Genomic DNA, 23,034 nt, shown 5'->3' with positions numbered 1-23,034 from the left:
AAACCACATATCCTGAGGCTGCATTCATTGTAGCTGGGGATTTTAACAAGGCTAATCTGAAAACAAGACTCCCTAAATTCTATTAGCATATCGATTGTGCTACCAGGGCTGGTAAAACCCTGGATCATTGTTATTCTAACTTCCGCTACGCTTTTAAGGCCCTCCCCGCCCTCCTTTCGGAAAAGCTGACCACGACTCCATTTTGTTGCTTCCAGCATATAGACAGAAACTAAAACAGGAAGCTCCCGCTCTCAGGTCTGTTCAACGCTGGTCCGACCAATCTGATTCGACGCTTCAAGATTGCTTCGATCACGTGGATTGGGATATGTTCCGCATTGCGTCAAACAACAACATTGACGAATACGCTGATTCGGTGAGCGAGTTCATTAGCAAGTGCATTGGCAATGTTGTACCCACAGCAACTATTAAAACATTCCCCAACCAGAAACCGTGGATTGATGGCAGCATTCGCACGAAACTGAAAGCGCGAACCACTGCTTTTAACCAGGGCAAGGTGACCGGAAACATGACCGAATAGAAAAAGTGTAGCTATTCCCTCCAAGGCAATCAAACAAGCTAAGCGTCAGTATAGAGACAAAGTAGAGTCGCAATTCATTGGCTCAGACACAAGAGGTATGTGGTAGGGTCTACAGTCAATCACGGATTACAAAAAGAAAACCAGCCCCGTAGCAGACCAGGATGTCTTGCTCCCAGACAGACTAAACAACTTCTTTGCTCGCTTTGAGGACAATACAGTGCCACTGACACGGCCCGCTACCAAAACCTGCGGACTACACGACTCTCCTTCCCTGCAGCCGACGTGAGTAAAACATTTAAACGTGTTAACCCTCACAAGGCTTCAGGCCCAGACGGCATCGCCAGCCGCATCCTCAGAGCATGCGCAGACCAGCTGGCTGGTGTGTTTACTGACATATTCAATCAATCCTTATCCCAGTCTGCTGTTCCCACATGCTTCAAGAGGGCCACCATTGTTCCTGTTCCCAAGAAAGCTAAGGTAACTGAGCTAAACGACTACCGCCCCGTAGCACTCACTTCCGTCATCATGAAGTGCTTTGAGAGACTAGTCAAGGACCACATCACCTCCACCCTACCTGACACCCTAGACCCACTCCAATTTGCTTACCGCCCCAATAGGTCCACAGATGACGCAATCGCAACCACACTGCACACTGCCCTAACCCATCTGGGCAAGAGGAATACCTATGTGAGAATGCTGTTCATCGACTACAGCTCAGCATTTAACACCATAGTACCCTCCAAACTCGTCATCAAGCTCGAGACCCTGGGTCTCGACCCTGCCATGTGCAACTGGATACTGGACTTCCTGACGGGCCGCCCCCAGGTGGTGAGGGTAGGTACCAACAACTCCACCCCGCTGATCCTCAACACTGGGGCCCCACAAGGGTGCGTTCTGAGCCATCTCCTGTAATCCCTGTTCACCCACGACTGCGTGGCCATGCACGCCTCCAACTCAATCATCAAGTTTGCAGACGACACTACAGTGGTAGGCTTGATTACCAACAACGACGAGACGGCCTACAGGGAGGAGGTGAGGGCCCTCGGAGTGTGGTGTCAGGAAAATAACCTCACACTCAACGTCAACAAATCAAAGGAGATGATCGTGGAATTCAGGAAACAGCAGAGGGAGCACCCCCCTATCCACACCGATGGGTCAGTAGTGGAGAGGGTAGAAAGTTTTAAGTTCCTCGGCGTACACATCACAGACAAACTGAATTGGTCCACCCACACAGACAGCGTGGTGAAGAAGGCGCAGCAGCGCCTCTTCAACCTCAGGAGGCTGAAGAAATTTGGCTTGTCACCAAAAGCACTAACAAACTTTTACAGATGAGCCTCCCGGGTGGGGCAGTGGTCTAGGGCACTGCATCGCAGTGCTAACTGCGCCACCAGAGTCTCTGGGTTCGCGCCCAGGCTCTGTCGCAGCCGGCCGCGACCGGGAGGTCCGTGGGGCGACGCACAATTGGCATAGCGTCGTCCGGGGTAGGGAGGGTTTGGCCGGTAGGGATATCCTTGTCTCATCGCGCTCCAGCGACTCTTGTGGCGGGCCGGGCGCAGTGCGCGCCAGCCAAGGGGGCCAGGTACACGGTGTTTCCTCGACACATTGGTGCGGCTGGCTTCCGGGTTGGAGGCGCGCTGTGTTAAGAAGCAGTACGGCTGGTTGGGTTGTGCTTCGGAGGACGCATGGCTTTCGACCTTCGTCTCTCCCGAGCCCGTACGGGAGTTGTAGCGATGAGACAAGGTAGTAATTACTAGCGATTGGATACCACGAAAATTGGGGATAAAATGGGATAAAATTTATTAATAAAAAAAATAAAAAAACTTTTACAGATGCACAATCGAGAGCATCCTGTCGGACTGTATCACCGCCTGGTACGGCAACTGCTCTGCCCACAACAGTAAGGCTCTCCAGACAGTAGTGAGGTCTGCACAACGCATCACCGGGGGCAAACTACCTGCCCTCCAGGACACATACACCACTCGATGTCACAGGAAGGCCATAAAGATCATCAAGGACAACAACCACCCGAGCCACTGCCTGTTCACCCCGCTATCATCCATAATGCGAGGTCAGTACAGGTGCATCAAAACAGGGACCGAGAGACTGTTAAACAGCCACCACTAACATTGAGTGGCTGCTGCCATACATGTAAAAAATGTATTACTAGCCACTTTAAACAATGCCACTTAATATAATGTTTACATACCCTACATTACTCATCTCATATGTATATACTGTACTTGATACCATCTACTGCATCTTGCCTATGCCGTTCTGTACCATCACTCATTTATATATCTTTATGTACATATTCTTCATCCCTTTACACTTGTGTGTATAAGGTAGCTGTTGTGAAATTGTTAGGTTAGATTGCTCGTTGGTTACTAATGCATTGTCAGAACTAGAAGCACAAGCATTTCGCTACCCTCGCATTAACATCTGCTAATCATGTGTATGTGACAAATACATTTGATTTGATATAACACGGGAATCCTTTCTTCCCCCTCCCTTCCTGTATACTGCCCTTCTGGCAGCTTTATGGGCCTCGCACAGCTGGTGAGCAATCCGCCCTTGATTACTCACCAGCTCCCAATCAGCCCCCAATTAGTCCTGGCTGGAGAGCCCGTCCAGACCTGGCACGTCCAGCAGATGGAGCCATCGCTTCGTGATGTATACTCCATCTGTTACCAGGCCTCGAGGAGTCTACCCATGGTGGTTGACTAGCTGTACGCCACAATATATACATTTAAACATTATTTTAAAACCGATTAAATATAATACATAGAAATGTTGTGGAATTATAGTAGATGAAGAATCAGTATTTTTTAGATTGAGTATTTATTGGGTCATTATGTTAGTATATTATGTATGTTTGTATTATATGTGAAAATGTGTTTGTATTATAAATTGTAATTTAATGTTTAAGGACTCTTGGAAGATTAGTCCAAATGGGGACTAAAAGAGATCCAAATAAAATCAAATAAAATCAAATTAATATTAATTTACACACCTGTTATACATTTCACTCTCACAACCTGGTCAATATGTGTTTCATGAATTGGACAGATAGCCAAGATGTATAAATCATTAGCCAAAACACTTTCAAAGTATTCCAATAGGCCCAACTGTCTCCCTACGCCACTAAAACTGATGTTATTTTTGTGTTAACGGTGATGTTTACAGTCATTTAATTGTAATTCACATTTAATGAATTAACAAATTAACATTTTGATATAGGCTAAGCGTTATAAGTTCATATAAAGAAACCAGTCAATTTAAATAAATAAATTAGGCCCTAATCTATGGATTTCACATGACTGGGCATAGGCCCACCCACTGGGGAGCCAGGCCCAGCCAATCAGAATGAGTTTTTCCCCACAAAGGGGCTTTCTCAAAGGCTGTCCTGGTGGCTGGTCTCAGACGATCCCACAGGTGAAGAAGTCAGATGTGGAGGTCCTGGGCTGGCGTGGTTACACGTGGTCTGCGTTTGTGAGGCCGATTGGACGTACTGCCAAATTCTCTAAAACAACGTTGGAGGTGGCTTATGGTAGATACATTTACATTCAATTATCTGGCAACAGCTCTAGTGGACATTCCTGCAGTCAGCATGCCAATTACACACTCCCTCAACTTGAGACATCTGAGGTATTTTGTTGTGTGACAAAATTGCACATTTAAGAGTGGCTCTTTTATTGTCCCCAGGACAAGGTGCACCAGTGTAATGATCATGCTGTTTAATCAGCTTCTTGAAATGCCACACCTAGGGGGATCACGTGACCCTTGAACGAGATGGCCGCATGAACTAGGAGCTCCGCACAAGTAGTTTCCAATTCCTAATCTTACCTCCACTTCAAGTTTAAACTCATCTAGCTTTAGTCAAAAAGTCATGGCGGCTTCAAAAGGCAACACTACAGGTGACATTTTTACCCGGCCTCGAGTACTAGCGACGGAAAAAGCCTCCAAGAAGCAGCTAGCTTCAGAAAAAGCTAGCGCCATTAGCCAGGAGAAAGAGGCCCCGTCCCCCCCGAGGCCCAACGAATGCCAACCTCGCACTCTGTCGAAGACATCTTTTCTGAGCTGAGATCCCAACGTACAGAACTCAACACTAAACTAGATGCCATTAACGCTCAGCTCAGTGCGATAGGGGGCAAGGTGACAATCCTGGAAAATGCTTTGCCTGACATAAACAACAAGATAACCATAAACGCGGGGCGCCTGGACGAGGCAGAGGGGCGAATCCTATCCACGGAAAACTTATTGACAGACGCCATGGAAACAATAGCATATGCTAAAAAAAAAATAGAGCAGCTGGAAGAGAAAACAGAGGACCTGGAAAACAGAGGGCGAAGGAATAATTGTGTTCTATTAAATCTGGGCGAAAAGAAGAGGGAAACATGCCACTGATCCGCTACCTGCAAGACAAACTTCCCGAGTGGCTCCACCTGTCCACCGACAGGCCCATAGAACTCGAGAGAGCTCACCAAGCACTGAGGCCCCCACCAGCAGCCAGACAACCACCGCGCCCAATCACCATACGTTTCCTGAGATTCACCGACAAGGAACGAGTCCTACAGGCGGCGAAAACCAACACCATTGCAGTGAGAAACGCCAAACTCACCTTACTCCAGGACCTGTCAGCTGGAATACGCCGAAAGCGCCGAGAGTTTGACGAGGTGAAGAAATGCTCCATTGACCGAGGCATCTTTAGGGGATTCAAATACCCAAACGAGCTCAGGATTCTTCACCAAGGAGCCCTGCGACACTTCAAAACTCCCGAAGAGGCAAAACGTTTTTTGAAAGACAACCCCGGTCAATGAGAAATGGACCATTGACTAAATGCGATTACTGTTATTACTAAAGGAGGTAAGACAACATATAGCCGATATCCAAAGACCCACCGCCCTGCTAAATTTCATTATAGCCGTCCAATCTATATTTATGTTCCTTTAGCTGAGAGGGATAGGCCCCATATTATAACCTAGGCCTACTGTATGTAGGCTGGGCTATTGATTTTATTTTCTCCCTTTTTTAATGTGGTCTGGACGGGGGCTACGTTGTCAGTTACTCAATGCGGGCGGAGAGGATGAGGCATTTCTTTGGTGGGGAGGGGGAGACGTTGTGTGTGCGTTGCTAACTGTTCCCGGTCTTTTTTTTTGTTGGAACACAGAATTGTGACTGAGCGGGGAGGTAATAGATCCAACGGGATATGTCGAGTTGTTTGGGAACTCGGCTGGGGTGTTCAGAGATTGTTATTTTATGTAAACCATTTATTTTCCTTTTATGTGAACGCAGCTGTAACTACTATCCACCTTTACCCAGAGATGACTTGCACTAAAGTTCGATTACTGTTCGATGACGATGACTAGTACCTTAAATCTATTGACATGGAACTGCCACGGTCTAGGCCATGCAATAAGACGGAAAAAGATACTATGTGCTCTAAAAAAGGAAAAAGCAGACATCGCGCTATTACAAGAGACACACCTCTGTGATGCTGAACATGCCAAACTCTTGGGTGGGACAGGTGTATTTCTCATCTTTCAAATCCAACAGTAGATCCAACAGTAGAGGTACAGCAATACTTATCCATAAGAATGTTCCATTCATAATTGACAAAAACATATCTGATCCGGAGGGGAGATTTATTTTGATAACTGGGTCACTGTATGGGCAACCAATTACTATCTTAAACATATACGCCCCTAACACAGATACTCCTGCTTTTATGTCGAAAATGATAACTCTGTTCAATGAGCATTGTGTTTCCTTTGGAGTGTTGGCCGGAGATTTTAATTGTACCCTAAACCCAACCTTAGACAAATCATCTCAAGTCCCCACCACAAATCCTAGATCTGCAAAGATGTTGAACTCTCTTACTAAAGAGATGGGACTGATAGATATCTGGAGAGAGACTAATAGCTCAGCTATGGACTATACATACTACTCTAATGTCCATAACACCTACTCCCGTATAGATTACATTTTTATCCCAAAGAGTTTCATAAATTCAGCCACGTGTACAATCGGACCCATAGCGCTTTCGGATCACGCCTTTGTCCACCTCCGCTTTGACCTCTGCAAAAACATCCCGAGATCAAAGAGCTGGAAATTCAACACCTCCATGCTATCAAACGAAGCATTCCATACATTGGTAACTACATGGATAGATAACTACACAAAAGACAACAAAGATTCTCCTGTTTCTCTGGCCACAATGTGGGACGCTGCTAAAGCCACACTAAGAGGTTATCTAATTGCATATGCTTCCTCTAAGAAAAAAGCAATGGAAGCACACAGGCTAGATCTGGAGAGGGAGCTGGAACGCTGTGAAAAAGTACATAAACAATCCCCAGACAGCACCTCCTGGAGTCAACTTAAAGCAGCCAAAGCCAAACTGAATTTGGACTATACTCGGGAGATTAAAAAAAACATTTTCTTTACTAAACAGAAATACCATGAGTATAGCAATAGGCCTAGTAGATTGCTTGCTTATAAATTAAAAATAGAGCAGTCAGAGCGTACAATTATGGCTATCCGAACAGCAGAGGATGAGGTCACATATGATCCAAAAAAGATCAATTTAACTTTTCATGATTTTTACTGCAAACTATATACCTCTGAGAGAAAACACTCCTTCCTAGAGGGAAAACACTCCTTCCTAGAGGGAATCTCGCTACCTAAACTATCAGAGACCGACCAAGAAGATCTCAACTCCCCCTTCACTCCTGAGGAGATCCTGGAGGCAATTACCTCCATGCCACCTAACAAGTCCCCAGGCCCAGATGGATTCCCCAGAGAGTTCTACAAAGCTTTTTGGCCCCAGCTTAGCCATATTTTCATGCCAATGCTGGAGGATTTTTGCAAAAACGGAGTTCTCCCAGACTCAATGCACACAGCTCGCATTACAGTGTTGCTCAAAAAAGACAAGGACCCACCTATCCTGCTCCTCCTTCCGGCCCATAAGCTTGTTGGATTTCAACTACAAAATAATTACCAAATTGCTCGCCAAAAGACTAAACACTCTTCTTCCCAAAATAATAAAAGCGGACCAGACGGGATTTATTAGAGACAGATACTCTTCTGATAACATTCGCCGTCTTTTTGATATTATTGATCAAGTAAACGCACAGAAGACCCCTGTCCTGCTGGCTTCACTGGATGCTGAGAAGGCGTTCGACAGGATGGAGTGGAGCTTTCTGTTCTCAGTCTTAGAGAAGTTCAACATGGGCCCAAACTTTATTAAATGGATCAAATCACTATACTCTCATCCAAATGCCATGGTGACTACTAACGGACTGAACTCTGACAGATTCCCTTTGGGACGGGGCACAAGACAAGGGTGCTCGCTGTCCCCCCTGCTCTACTTGCTGGGGGCGGAGCCTCTGGCAGAGTTGATAAGGAGCAATCCAAGTATTATGGGTGTTCCTGCAGGCGGCCTGCAGCACAAGATTTCGCTTTACGCGGATGATGTCTTGCTCTACATATCCAACCCTGAGAAATCCCTTCCTCCCATTTTAGATACAATTGCTCAGTATGGCACGTTTTCAGGTTATAAGATTAATTTTAACAAATCCACTGTCTGCCCTCTCAATATTATACTCACCAGTTCTATGAAGACACTATGTCCATTCCAATGGAAGACACAGGGGTTTCAATACCGTGGGATATTCATAACACCAGATCTGAATAGGCTTTTCAAAGAGAATTATCTTCCACTCCTGGATCAAATCAAGAACAACCTCCAAACCTGGATCTCCCTCCCAATTAGCTTAGTAGGAAGAATTCATGTAATCCGTATGAACATCCTCCCTAGACTGAACTATTTATTTCAGATGCTCCCATGCTATCTCCCAGCTTCCTTTTTCAAAACAATTAACCAAAGCATCACCAAATTTATATGGGGCAATAAAAAACCTAGGATCAAGCTTTCCACTCTATCGAAACCTGAATCTAAGGGTGGTCTTGCCCTTCCCTCCCTTCAATTGTACTACTGCTCTGCCCAAATCCGCAACATGCTAACATGGATCACAAACAGACATGAGTCAACGTGGAGCCAGATAGAAGCCCAATCTTATGGTTCATTGCCACTAAGCTCAACTATATTCATTGATAACCTTAGTGAAGTGGGCAACATAGCCAAAACATTTGTGATTTACAGTACCCTACGAGCGTGGAGGGACTGTAAGAAATACCTGGGCATCTCCTCCCAAATATGTTCTCACTCGCCTATAGTAGGCAACCCAGACTTGCCAAAAGCCCTGAGAGATGCCAACTTTAATCTTTGGCATACTCTAGGAATCAGGACCTTTTCAGACCTATTTCATCAGAAGACCACTACACTGAAATCCTTTCAAGAGCTCTGCAACGAATTCAATGTGCCAAGATCCCATTTTTTTAAATATCTACAAATTAGACATGTCATCTCCTCATTTACTTCCAAGAGGAGGTTTAGAACTCAGTTGAATGAAGTTGAAACCCTTCTTGTCACAGCACAATCCATTAAAGGCAAAATATCCTATATCTATAGACTCCTTTCTGAGAAAGGAGGATCCTCCTTTACTCCTTTGAAAATAATATGGGAAAAGGACCTTGGTCTGACTATCAGTGATGGGTTATGGGCGGAGGTTTGCGACAGGGTATACTGCTCCTCTACTAATGTAAAAATGAAAGAATCTAATTACAAATTTTTGTACAAATTTTATTACACTCCCCTGAGACTCCATAAAATGAAAACAGATATTTCTCCTAACTGTAATAGATGTACCTCTGAAAGTGGAACCTATATGCATGTATTTTGGAGCTGTAGAGAGATTGCCAGATTTTGGCAATCTATACATTTTTATTTATTTATTTTATTTCACCTTTATTTAACCAAGTAGGCAAATTGAGAACACGTTCTCATTTACAATTGCGACCTGGCCAAGATAAAGCAAAGCAGTTCGGCACATACAACAACACATAGTTACACATGGAGTAAAACAAACATACAGTCAATAATACAGTGAATACAGTGAAAAATAAGTCTATATACAATATGAGCAAGTGAGGTGAGATAAGGGAGGTGAAGGCAAACAAAATATATATATAAATAAATAAAAATATAAAAAGGCCATGGTGGTGAAGTAAATACAATATAGCAAGTAAAAAAACACTGGAATGGTTGGTTTGCAGTGGAAGAAGGTGCAAAGTAGAGATAGAAATAATGGGGTGCAAAGGAGCAAAATAAATAAATACAGTAGGTAAAGAGGTAGTTGTTTGGGCTAAATTATAGATGGGCTATGTACAGGTGCAGTAATCTATGAGCTGCTCTGACAGCTGGTGCTTAAAGCTAGTGAGGGAGATAAGTGTTTCCAGTTTCAGAGATTTTTGTAGTTCGTTCCAGTCATTGGCAGCAGAGAACTGGAAGGAGAGGCAGCCAAAGGAAGAATTGGTTTTGGGGGTGACCAGAGAGATATACCTGCTGGAGCGCGTGCTACGGGTGGGCGTTGCTATGGTGACCAGCGAGCTGAGATAAGGGGGGACTTTACCTAGCAGGGTCTTGTAGATGACCTGGAACCAGTGGGTTTGGCGACGAGTGTGAAGCGAGGGCCAGCCAACGAGAGCGTACAGGTCGCAGTGGTCGGTAGTATATGGGGCTTTGGTGACAAAACGGATGGCACTGTGATAGACTGCATCCAATTTATTGAGTAGGGTTTTGGAGGCTATTTTGTAAATGACATCACCGAAGTCGAGGATTGGTAGGATGGTCAGTTTTACAAGGGTATGTTTGGCAGCATGAGTGAAGGATGCTTTGTTGCGGAATAGGAAGCCGATTCTAGATTTAACTTTGGATTGGAGATGCTTGATGTGAGTCTGGAAGGAGAGTTTACAGTCTAACCAGACACCTAGGTATTTGTAGTTGTCCACATATTCTAAGTCAGAGCCGTCCAAATTAGTGATGTTGGACAGGCGGGCAGGTGCAGGCAGCGATCGGTTGAAGAGCATGCATTTAGTTTTACTTGTATTTAAGAGCAATTGGAGGCCACGGAAGGAGAGTTGTATGGCATTGAAGCTCGCCTGGAGGGTTGTTAACACAGTGTCAAAAGAAGGGCCAGAAGTATACAGAATAGTGTCGTCTGCGTAGAGGTGGATCAGAGACTCACCAGCAGCAAGAGAGACATCATTGATGTATACAGAGAAGAGAGTCGGTCCAAGAATTGAACCCTGTGGCACCCCCATAGAGACTGCCAGAGGTCCGGACAACAGACCCTCCGATTTGACACACTGAACTCGATCAGAGAAGTAGTTGGTGAACCAGGCGAGGCAATCATTAGAGAAACCAAGGCTGTCGAGTCTGCCGATGAGGATGTGGTGATTGACAGAGTCAAAAGCCTTGGCCAGGTCAATGAATATGGCTGCACAGTACTGTTTCCTATCGATAGCGGTTAAGATATCGTTTATGACCTTGAGCGTGGCTGAGGTGCACCCATGACCAGCTCTGAAACCAGATTGCATAGCGGAGAAGGTATGGTGGGATTCGAGATGGTCGGTAATCTGTTTGTTGACTTGGCTTTCGAAGACCTTAGAAAGGCAGGGTAGGATAGATATAGGTCTGTAGCTGTTTGGGTCAAGAGTGTCCCCCCCTTTGAAGAGGGGGATAACCGCAGCTGCTTTCCAATCTTTGGGAATCTCAGACGACACGAAAGAAAGGTTGAAAAGGCTGGTGATAGGGGTGGCAACAATTTCAGCAGATAGTTTTAGAAAGAAAGGGTCCAGATTATCTAGCCCGGCTGATTTGTAAGGGTCCAGATTTTGCAGCTCTTTCAGAACATCAGCTGACTGTATTTGGGAGAAAGAGAAATGGGGAAGGCGTGGGCGAGTAGCAGAGGGGAGGCCAGTGCTGTTGACCGGGGTAGGGGTAGCCAGGTGGAAAGCATGGCCAGCCGTAGAAAAATGCTTGTTGAAATTCTCAATTATAGTGGATTTGTCGGTGGTGACAGTGTTTCCTGTCTTCAGTGCAGTTGGAAGCTGGGTGGAGGTGTTCTTATTCTCCATGGACTTTACAGTGTCCCAGAACTTTTTTGAGTTTGTGTTGCAGGAAGCAAATTTCTGCTTGAAAAAGCTAGCCTTGGCTTTTCTAACTGCCTGTGTATACTGGTTTCTAGCTTCCCTGAAAAGTTGCATATCACGGGGGCTGTTCGATGCTAATGCAGAACGCCATAGGATGTTTTTCTGTTGGTTAAGGGCAGTCAGGTCAGGAGAGAACCAAGGGCTATATCTGTTCCTGGTTCTAAATTTCTTGAATGGGGCATGCTTATTCAAGATGGTGAGGAAGGCATTTAAAAAAAAATATCCAGGCATCCTCTACTGACGGGATGAGATCAATATCCTTCCAGGATACCTCGGCCAGGTCAATTAGAAAGGCCTGCTCGCTGAAGTGTTTCAGGGAGCGTTTGACAGTGATGAGTGGAGGTCGTTTGATCGCTGACCCATTACGGATACAGGCAATGAGGCAGTGATCGCTGAGATCTTGGTTGAAAACAGCAGAGGTGTATTTGGAGGGCAAATTGGTTAGGATGATGTCTATGAGGGTACCCGTGTTTACGGAATTGGGGTGATACCTGGTAGGTTCATTGATAATTTGTGTGAGATTGAGGGCATCAAGCTTAGATTGTAGGATGGCTGGGGTGTTAAGCCTGTTCCAATTTAGGTCGCCTAGCAGCACAAGCTCTGAAGATAGATGGGGGGCAATCAGTTCACATATGGTGTCCAGAGCACAGCTGGGGGCAGAGGGTGGTCTATAGCAGGCGGCAACAGTGAGAGACTTGTTTTTAGAGAGGTGGATTTTTAAAAGTAGAAGTTCAAATTGTTTTGGAACAGACCTGGATAGTAGAACAGAACTCTGCAGGCAATCCTTGCAGTAGATTGCAACACCGCCCCGTTTGGCCGTACTATCTTGTCTGAAAATCTTGTAGTTAGGGATGAAAATGTCCGAATTTTTGGTGGTCTTCCTAAGCCAGGATTCAGGCAGGCTAAAACATCTGGGTTGGCAGAGTGTGCTAAAGCAGTGAACAAAACAAAGTTAGGGAGGAGGCTTCTAATGTTAACATGCATGAAACCAAGGCTATTACGGTTACAGAAGTCATCAAAAGAGAGCGCCTGGGGAATAGGAGTGGAGCTAGGTACTGCAGGGCCTGGATTCACCTCTACATCACCAGAGGAACAGAGGAGGAGTAGGATAAGGGTACGGCTAAAAGCTATGAGAATTGGTCGTTTAGAACGTCTAGAACAGAGAGTAAAAGGAAGTTTCTGGGGGCGATAAAATAGCTTCAAGGAATAATGTACAGACAAAGGTATGGTAGGATGTGAATACAGTGGAGGTAAACCTAGGTAATGAGTGATGATGAGAGAGATATTGTCTCTAGAAACATCATTGAAACCAGGTGATGTCATCGCATATGTGGGTGGTGGAACTGAGAGGTTGGATATATAGTGAGCAGGGCTAGAGGCTCTACAGTGAAATAAGCCTATAAACACTAACCAGAACAGCAATGGACAAGGCATATTTACATTAAGGAGAGGCATGCTTAATCGAGTGATCATAAGGGTCCAGTGAGTAGAGGTTGGTTGGGGTCACGGCGATCCAGACAGCTGGCCGGGTAGCTGGCTATCGGTAGCAAGATAACATAGGATGGAGGTCTGTTTTTTTTATTTTTTTTATTTTTTTGTCACCTCGTTCGTTTCCGTCGGTAGATTAGTGGGGTTCCGTGTGGTAGAGGGGATCGATCCAATTGGCAAAATAGATATAGTGACCCAAGAAAAAAGAAAAAAATTGTCTGGTATACTTATTTAGATAGCAGCCGATAAGACAGCTAATAATTAGCAGATGGGTATTCAGAAACGTTGCAATGGAAAAGCCTGTTGAAACCACCTCGGACAATTACGTCGGCAGACCAGTCGTGATGGATCGGCGGGGCTCCGTGTCGGCAATAAAGGGTCCAGTCCAATTGGCAAAAGAGGTATTGTAGCCCAAGAATTCGCTGGTAGACCTCTTCGGCTAGCCGGCAGATGGGCCTAGCTCGAGGCTAGCTCAAGGCTAACTGGTGCTTGTTTCGGGACAGAGGTATTAGCCAGTAGTAGCCACTTGGTTGCAGCTAGCTAGCGACGATGATCCGGTGTAATTGTCCAGAGCTTGCGTCAGGAATCCGGTGATGTGGTAGAGAAAAAGCAGTCCTATATGCTCTGGGTTGATATCGCGCCTGCAGACTGGCAGGTATTGGCCCGAGCTGAAGCTGGCTGGTGTCCGAGTTAAGGGTGAAGACCGTAGCAGTGGCTAACTGACTACTAGCTAGTAGCTAGTTATCTGGCTAGCTTCTGATTGGGGTTACGGTTCTAAAGTATAAAAAAATAGCAGATCCGTACCACATTGGGTGAGGCGGGTTGCGAGAATGTATATTCAGTTCCTAGATGGAAAGTGAAATATATACGAAATGTATACAAAAAATACGAGGACTATTTACGCGGGACAAGACAAACACACGTCCGACTGCTACGCCATCTTGGAAGAAAATTGCACTCTATTGCACTCCACACTGCCCTTTCACACCTGGAAAAAGGGAACACCTATGTGAGAATGCTATTAATTTACTGCAGTGCAGCGTTCAACACCATAGTGCCCTCAAAGCTCATCGTTAAGCTAAGGCCCATGGGACTAAACACCTCCCTCTACATACTGCTGCACAGAAAATACTAGATGTACAGTTTGATATGACCCCATGTCTCTATCTTCTTAATGCCCAGCAGGACTTTGTTCTTGATCCTGACAGAGAAAAATTGCTCATGACCATTACATACTTTGCTAAGAAATGTATTCTTCTATTGTGGGCCTCTAATACTTCTCCTACATTTAAAATGTGGATTGACCAGATTGTTGACTTTCTCCCTCTTGAAAAGCTCACTTATGACCTCCACAAGAGACAGCCCAAGTTTGATAGACTCTGGTCTCCACTACTCAACTATATTTCAAATTGGACAGAGTGAATGGGGGAATCAGGGAGATGAGCAGATGCGTGTTGTGTAAGGTGCTGTAAAATCTAAAAACTAATTATTGGCTCGTCATCTCAGCTAAGGCTGGAAATAGCTAATAAGAACCTTGATAGTGCTGCTGCAAGTTCTATAATTTAAATTTTGTTATAATTATTATTTGTGTGTGTATGTGTGTATGTATGTATGTATGTATGTATGTATGTATGTATATAAAAAAATAATAATAAAAAATTGTTTTATATATATATATATATATATATATATATACATATATAAAACAATTTTTTATTATTATTATTTTTTATTTTATTTTTTTAAGTCACATCTGTGAATGTGGAATGTGTTTGGTTGGTTGATTGAAAACTTAATAAAACTTTAAATTGAAAAAAAAAGAAATGCCACACCTGTCAGGTGGATAGATTATCTCGGCAAAGGAGAAATGCTCACTAACAGGAATGTAAATACATTTCAGCACAAAATTGGAGAGAAATATGCTTTTTGTGCGTATGGAAAATGTCTGGGATCTTTAATTTCAGCTCATGAAACGTGGGACCAACACTTTACATGTTGCTCTAATATTTTTGTTCAGTACACTGTACATGTCTCTCTGTTGTGTTACAATACTGTAATGTGAAGCAGTGACAGCCAGAAGGGTGAGTGTTATACGCTGTTTTAACCTGTTGGGGATGGGGGCGCTGTTTAGACTATTTATGCTAATGTGGCTAATTTTTTAAACGGCTTCCCACAAAATCCTTGATCGTACAATATGCATATTATTATTATTATTGGATAGAAAACAGTCTATAGTTTCTATAGGAGTTGAAATTTTGTCTCTAAGTGGAACAGAGCCCATTCTACAGCAATTTCCCTGACATGGAGTCAGATTTGAGAAACGTTGGCCACTTTTCTGAAGTCATTTAAACGGGCACTGTCGTTGCTATGACTATACGGACACTTCTTACGTCTTCCCCTGGATGCCTTTACGTGATGACGATTCCAACGGGCTCGATTGCTCGTTCACAGGCCCTACAAATGAAAAAAACCTTTAGCTAGCAAGTCTTTTCTTGCTGCGTAACGCGCGTGGAAGACACCGACCCTCTCCTGTTCCAAGCATTAGTTTAGCCTGTTATATTTCTCCGGTCATCTTTTCACTCGTTATAGGAGTTACAAACATCACAAAGTAGTTAATTTAAAGCGTTTTATAGCAATTTATATCCGTTTAGTGCGATTTTGGGACATTTATTTTTGCAACGATGTGAAAAGTTGGGAACGCTTTTCAGTTCATCCCGAACGTAGTTGACATTTCCACATGGCAAGAGGACAGCTTTCCACCAAAAGACGATTTCTCCCAAGAAAGGATCCTTTGCCCAAGATACTGATGGAAGAACAGCTCAAGGTAGGACATTTTTATTATGATAAATCGTGTTTCTGTCGAAACATTTTAGTGGCTTAGGACGCCATGTTTTTTGACGTAGCTTCGCTTGGCGCAAACTGTATTGAAAAGTAAGGATAAATTAAAAAATGTAATAACGCAATTGTATTAAGAATTAAATTGTCTATCAATCCCTGTCCACCCTATATTTTTTAGTCACGTTTATGAGTATTTATGTATAAGAGTAGATCACTGTCTAAGTGGCGCAAGGACGTTTTCTTTACCAGCTTGTCTACATTTCACATTGTCTAACCATGATTTTGGTGGCTAAATATAAACATTTTCGATCAAACTGTATATGCATGTTGTAATGTGATGTTACAGGAGTGTCATCGGAAGAATTCTGAGAAGGTTAGTGAAAAAATTAATATCTTTTGGCGATGTTGACTTTTATCGCTCACTTTGGCTAGAATCAATGCTGGGCTGCTAATTGCTATGTGCTAAGCTAATATAACGATTTATTGTGTTTTCGCTGTAAGACACTTAGAAAATCTGAAATATTGTCTGTATTCACAGGATCTGTGTCTTTCGATTCGTGTATGCTGTGTATTTTTACGAAATGTTTGATGATTAGTAGTTAGGTAAACACGTTGCTCATTGTAATTATTCTAGTCCATTTGTGATGGTGGGTGCAATTGTAAACTATGCCATATACCTGAAATATGCACTTTTTTCTAACAAAACCTATCCCATACCATAAATATGTTATCAGACTGTCATCTAATGAGTTTTTTTGTTGGTTAGGGGCTATAAATATCTTAGTTTAGCCGAATTGGTGATGGCTACTGGTGTTGGTGGACAAATAAAAGATGGTGGATTATGCTAATGTGTTTTTAGGTAATAGATGTACATCTTTACATATTGTGTCTTCCCTGTAAAACATTTTAAAAATCGGAAATGTTGACTGGATTCATAAGATCTGTGTCTTTCATTAGCTGTATTGGACTTTAATGTGTGAAAGTTAAATATTTTAAAAAAAATTTTTTGAATTTCGCGGCACTGGTTTTTCAGTGGGGGGGGGGGGGGTGTGCCGCTAGCGCCACGCTGATCCTAGACAGGATAACTCTAAAACACACTATTATCATGGACATAACAAATTGATACCCCCATAAAAAACAATGAGACATTTTGACAAAACTGGTTTTATTCCACACTGCTTTTTACATGCTTGTCTTCTTCATTGGTCCTTTTTCCATGAGCTGGTTTCCTGTAAAAGGCAGCTGTAATGAGTGATCAAGATGACACCGGATCAAAACCTGTCAGCAGCATCAATATCAACAGTGCACAAACAGCTTAATGTTGGTGTTTATCACTAATGTCTAATGTAGGAAAAAGGGCACAATTGTATTATGACTGAATAGTGTTTTATTTGACAGTAGAGTAGCCAAAAATACTGAACAGTCTCTCACCTTAAAGTGCTCCCAGCCCCTGATCTCTGAGTAGAGTGCGTCTCCTGGACAGGAGGTGTCCACCAGCTGCCGGTGCCCGTGGAGGGTGAAGTTGGCTTGCAGGCGCCCTGCATCCACAGCACACTTGGCCAGGTGTTGGCGTACCAGATCCAGGGTATGACGTGAGGGCAGAGAGGAGGAGTAGTTGCCAATGAAGGCCACGCCGTAACCATAAGAGTTCTGCCCCCTGGTGTGGGTGCCAAGGTGATGCCAGCCGCGCCCCTCGTAGATGTACCCGTCAGAACCAACCACAAAGCTGAGGGGAACATACATTTAGGAGTTGGAGTGATAAAACAAGTTGCATTATCTCACAACCCTGATTCCTGTTATAGCATCTTGTCATTTTATATTGCACAATTAAACAGTGTAATAAATATCATGTCAAGATTTGCTATAATATGACTGCTTCAGTAATTGTAGGCTGACACAGCACACTTGTCTCCATTTATGAAGCTTAGTATAAAGGGTTTGTTAATATCTGCGAATGGATGAGGGGGTCAAAGGTCACCTATATCCGATGTCGGCCCAGCCGCGGTCTTCTTGGTGGAAGTGCTGCATGGCCCTCATGCTCCTGGAGCACTGCCGGAATGAGTGACAGGGCCTATTTGGCTCGTAGGTGTGATGGATATACAGGAAGGGGAGGGGCAGGGCAAGAGGGAAGGGAGACCCTCGGTAGGGTGCCGCTCCCCACTGACACCGTGGGATGATGGGAGGGCAGTCTGGAGAGGAGAAGTTGAACCAGAGTAGAACAGGTTTAGTTAATCTTCATATTTGCAGACTTCAAATTAATAGCCTTTAATGACCTACAATGTCATAACTACAGGGGTAAATTATTCCCTCTCCCCCACCCTGAGACTCACCCCAGTATCTGTGGACAAATTCCAGCATTCCGTCTCTCACTGCTTTTTCCACCCCTGTATCCTTGGCTATCCACTGAGTGTTCTCCAGCCTCCATACCAGGTATAGGGTCTCCATCACCTGCCTCTGGGTGTCCAAGGTGCCCAGCAGGGCTTGGGCAATCTCTCTGCGCTTGGGGCTGATGTGGCTGGATACAACCCCCAGATCTTGCCCCTCCAAGACATGGTTGTAGTAACCCTTCAGAACCTTGCTGAGTTTACCAGGCTGTTCAGAGGGGGCCAGGGTGGCAAGATCCATGCCCAAAATGGACCCATCCATTCCCCCGTTGACGAGGGCATCGGTGGCCAGGGTGGGCACCCGCGACAGCTTGAACACCCTGGGGTGGGTCACGTTGTCCCAGCAGCCGTCCGGCCCCAGACGCTGAGCAGGTGGAAAGTCCTGAAGGCTAAGGAACGACAACCCTAGGTTTTTGGCCAAGGTAAGGGGAAACATGCCCAGAGGAGGGGTGCCCTCCAGCTTAGCTTTCAGACCCACCTCAATGCCTAGAAGCATGGGAGCGATGGCCACTGTGGTGCCATCTTGGGTCAGAACGACCCCTCTCTCCTCACCACGGTCCGTCACAAAATGGTGGATGGCTTTGTCGAAGAAGCCAAAGAGAGTGGTGTTGAACATGGAGGTGTGGGTGTGGCTGATGTTGTTGGAGGCCCCCAGGAAGTGCAGGGTGAGTGGGTCCTCGTGTCCGGCCGTCCTGCGGAGCCTCCTCACAAGGGCTAGTGGGGACAGGTCTGGGTTAGACTCCTCAGCCTGCTCTACGGCACTTATGAAACTATCCATGTCCCGCAGGTGGTCCTCTGAAACGAAAACAAATGTTTTCGTTCGTGTTACTACAGACTCAGTGCAAACAGTCACCTGGGGCTTCATTCATACTATCTTGGGGTATTTAATGTATTGTTCACCAGCTATATACTAGTGACTTTTTGTGTTTAATTGAGCTCTCAGTATAACAATAGAAGCATATGTCGCCAATGAAGATGTGCACGGACAATGCAGTATGGCGGCCGTACCTTTAGACATATGAACCCAAATGAACACATAATTACAGTCCATTAACACAGGTTACCTGAACAGAGAACACCGTAGCACGTTCCAGCCACAACGAAGAGCCATAGAACCACTGTAGTCATTCTGAGTGCAGCTGTATCACACCAGATCCAGAGGCTAAACTAAACCCACAAACAATCCCCAGACAAGGTCAACCCAGGCTGCCGATGAGAGTTGTAATCTTCTTATCTCTTACAGTCCAACACTCTGTTATGACAAACCACAACCACTCGTGACAAACCCCAAGCAGAATGTCCAGGTGCTCAATAAGGCTTGGTTTCAAGTACCTAAAGCTGGTTTCACTTCCCACTTCGGGGAATCAATGTGTTTGTAATGCGGTGTCCCAATAGATGAAATAACTCTTTATACACAGACGCCTCCAAATATTGATTGGTTCCTACCCAAAGTCAAAGTTTGTCATCGGAAAACAAATAAGGCCCTTTCAAGCTTGTGACGAGATCAGGCTTAAAGGGACAAGTGCTGAAGATATACTGGTTTGTATTAGTCATCACAGTATTTTTTCCATGATATACATCTATTACATCCAACTTTCACACATATGGATGTAATTACACACACATATACACAGACACACACAGATAGTGAAGTCTGGTAAATGTGTTCCACGATGCATAGAGGAGAGGGGTGGTCTGTTTATCGTCAGTATCAGGGAAGCCCAGTAACCTTACTGGAAAGGACACTTGACAAATTCCCCGAAAACAACCCAATGTAGTAGGCATACACCATAATCAGTGCATGTATGCTTTTTCAGATGACAGTAACGTTCCTGACTCATGACATTAGTGTCCCATGGCAGGTGGTGTTCATATGCTTATGAGGTTTTGGTGGTTGGGAGTAAAGGGGAACAAAGTCTATTACATTTGAGTGACTGCTGCATTGAGAATTGCAGCCAGTGTCTGTTTGTTTTTGTGTTTTTTTCCATCCCCAACTCTCTTGTTCTCAATGTATGAGGTGCATTTTGTCCCTTATGTTTATTTTCCCTTTGTGTCATTTTAAGCAAACATCCATTACCAGTTGATAAATGGGACAATAGTGGCCTCTACTGGACGATAATTAGATATTTTTTTATTATTTGTGTAGGTTTTTAAAAATCTGTTTATTTCTTCTCCGTGCATGTTTTAGAGTCAACTTTCCACCATGTGTGCTCATTGAATTAAAGATTCCTTGTTATTATTCATATTCTGTTCAAGAGTATCTAACCGTAGTAGCACGTTTCCTGATGTGTTGAAACAGACGGATGGTTGTCAGAACAGTCATTGAGTGATGTTCGGTACTAATGTCGCATTCAAAATAACTGGGAACTGGGAAATCTCCGACTTCAGTGCGTTCAAGACAACTGGGACCTCGGGAAAAAACTAGCTCCCACTGGGAAAAATCATTTGAACTGTCATCCAACTCGGGCATCCTTCTGGAGTTACGACCTTGTCACGCCCTGACCATAGAGAGCTGTTTATTCTCTATGTTGGTTAGGTCGGGGTGTGATTAAGGGTGGGTTATCCAGGGGAATTGTATGTCTATGTTGGCCTGGTGTGGTTCCCAATCGGAGGCAGCTGTTTATCGTTGTCTCTGATTGGGGATCATATTTAGGTAGCCATTTCCCCATTGTGCTTTGTGGGATCTTGTCTATGTATAGTTGCCTGTGTGCACTAGTTTGAGCTTCACGTTTCGTTTGTTCGCTTTGTTGTTTTTTCCCTTTGAGTTTTCCATTCCAAAATAAAGGATGGAAACATACCACGCTGCATTTTGGTCCACTCCTTATGACGATCGTGACAGACCTAAAGATCACTTACGTCATGATTTGACCTTGTTTCTTCCCAGAGTTCCCAGTTGTCTTGAAAGCACCAACAGTCATGCCCTGATATTTTATTATACACCAACATTCTGCTGTTGGTGACAGTCACTCACTCTCCTCACCTTCCCCTCTCCCTGTAGAAAATGGAGACTCGCTTCACCAGGGGCAAGTCTGCGATTCTAGAGCGTTCGCTCGCCAGACCCAAGACTGAGGTCAGCATGAGCGCATTCGCCCTGCTCTTCTCTGAAATGGTGCAGTACTGCCAGAGTTGGGTGTACTCTGTGTCCAAGCTGCAGGCACGCTTGGCAGACTTGGGTCAAGACTTGGGTCAAGGCGTGGGGGCCAGCCTGCTGGATGTGCTGGTGTTGAGAGAAGAATGGAAAAAGAGAAACCAACGTGTTGAACATACTGCGCTTCATCAAGGCATGACCAAGAGAACTTTGCACATTGTGTGTGATTCACATACTAGACTTTTTAGTGTAATAACAACCAATGTATGACATTATACTAACATTCACATGACATTAGGCTATAACGTAATACAAATATAGCCTAGGTGTACATGGCTCTTGGCTGTAGCAGCAACTTGACCTCCACTTCAAGAGACCCGGCCTCAGACATAAGCATAAACACAAACAAACCTTCACCTTTCTCTGCCTTCCGTTCCCCCTCGATTCCCCAGGTGTCGGTGTGGAGGGCCCTGTTCGGCAAGGAAGCGGACAAGCTGGAGCAGGCCAACGACGACGACAAGGCCTACTATATCATTGAGAAAGAGCCCCTGATCAACACCTTCACCTCGGTGCCCAAAGAGAACAGCACGCTCAACTGTGCTGCTTTCACTGGGGGCGCGGTGGAGGCCATTCTCACACACAGTGGCTTCCCCGCCAAGGTCACGGTGCACTGGCACAAGGGCACCACTCTCGTGGTCAAGTTTGATGAGGCCGTCATCGCCCGAGACAAGGCACTGGAGGGCAGATAGGATAGAGAGAGTTCAGAGGTAGTAGGAAGTGTGGACTGAGATGTAAAAGGATGTACTGTATATCCTATTGGCTGTATAATGTATAGTGCTTCCTTTCCTATTCCCTATTAAGTTTATTGTCCTGACAGATGTGGGAGATCGGAGAAAGTACTCACTTTAACTTCCCTATCTGTTGGCAAGGTCAACGTGTGTACTTGAATATTGCTACATGGGTGGAGCCAGTTTTTACAACAACGCATCAATTTGTGTACATGCAGTAGTTACAGAAGTTCCCTACTATGACTAACCCACTATAACTACGCCATGATACTTCTTGCACTGCCGTAAATGAACTTCATGGCATTTTCAGAAAGTAAACAGATTTGATTCAGAAACGTTAGCTTTACTAGCTACTTTACCTATTCGGTGCATTTGAATCAGTGAGGAGAATGACATAGAACAAGGAAAGGAAGCTAGTTGAAAGTACAGTATTCATTCATTCAAAGGACCTACTCTAGAGGCAGATGAAAGGGCGGAGTGACAGTGTGGAAAGAGAGGAGTGGGGATTGAGCAGCTCAGTGATGTGCTAGTAGTTCACTGATGAAAAAACAGAAATGGTCACAAATGAATGCACTTTATCCGGGACTGTTCAACAAGATGCAAAATGGTATCCCCTGATTGAACAGAATTCTATAGCACTGTACAATGATATGCACTTCAGTCTTATTTTTAATATCGAATGGGTGGGACATTTAACAATGCTCCCCATTTAGACATGACACATCTTTGTGTCATTGTAAATATACATGTGGCTGCTTTAATGTCCACAACTTATTTGGTGCTTGTATATTGCTTTGTCAA

General features: G+C 44.4%; 1 protein-coding gene and 1 pseudogene across 2 annotated transcripts; one reads left to right on the top strand and one right to left on the bottom strand.

The window, feature by feature from the left end:
- Nucleotides 1-17,114: 17,114 nt before the first annotated feature.
- LOC129838107 (N-acetylmuramoyl-L-alanine amidase-like) lies at nt 17,115-19,747 on the bottom strand. 2 transcript variants are annotated; one of them, XM_055904839.1, is made up of 5 exons: nt 19,422-19,747; nt 18,304-19,152; nt 17,952-18,162; nt 17,405-17,699; nt 17,115-17,215 (listed from the first exon to the last, which is right to left on the bottom strand). In XM_055904839.1, exons 1-5 carry the CDS (start codon nt 19,483-19,485, stop codon nt 17,156-17,158), a joined length of 1,479 nt encoding a protein of 492 aa, XP_055760814.1. In that variant the 5' UTR covers nt 19,486-19,747; the 3' UTR covers nt 17,115-17,155. The 2 variants fall into 2 exon arrangements, with proteins under 2 accessions (XP_055760814.1, XP_055760822.1); XM_055904847.1 differs by having other exon boundaries at nt 17,115-17,202.
- Nucleotides 19,748-21,358: 1,611 nt separating this feature from the next.
- LOC129834379 (trafficking protein particle complex subunit 5-like) lies at nt 21,359-22,229 on the top strand (annotated as a pseudogene).
- The last annotated feature ends 805 nt before the right edge of the window (nt 22,230-23,034 follow it).

The sequence above is a fragment of the Salvelinus fontinalis genome, chromosome 3 (genome assembly GCF_029448725.1).
Source record: "Salvelinus fontinalis isolate EN_2023a chromosome 3, ASM2944872v1, whole genome shotgun sequence".
Taxonomy (NCBI): domain Eukaryota; kingdom Metazoa; phylum Chordata; class Actinopteri; order Salmoniformes; family Salmonidae; genus Salvelinus; species Salvelinus fontinalis.
This window is presented reverse-complemented; position numbering and strand designations above follow the sequence as displayed.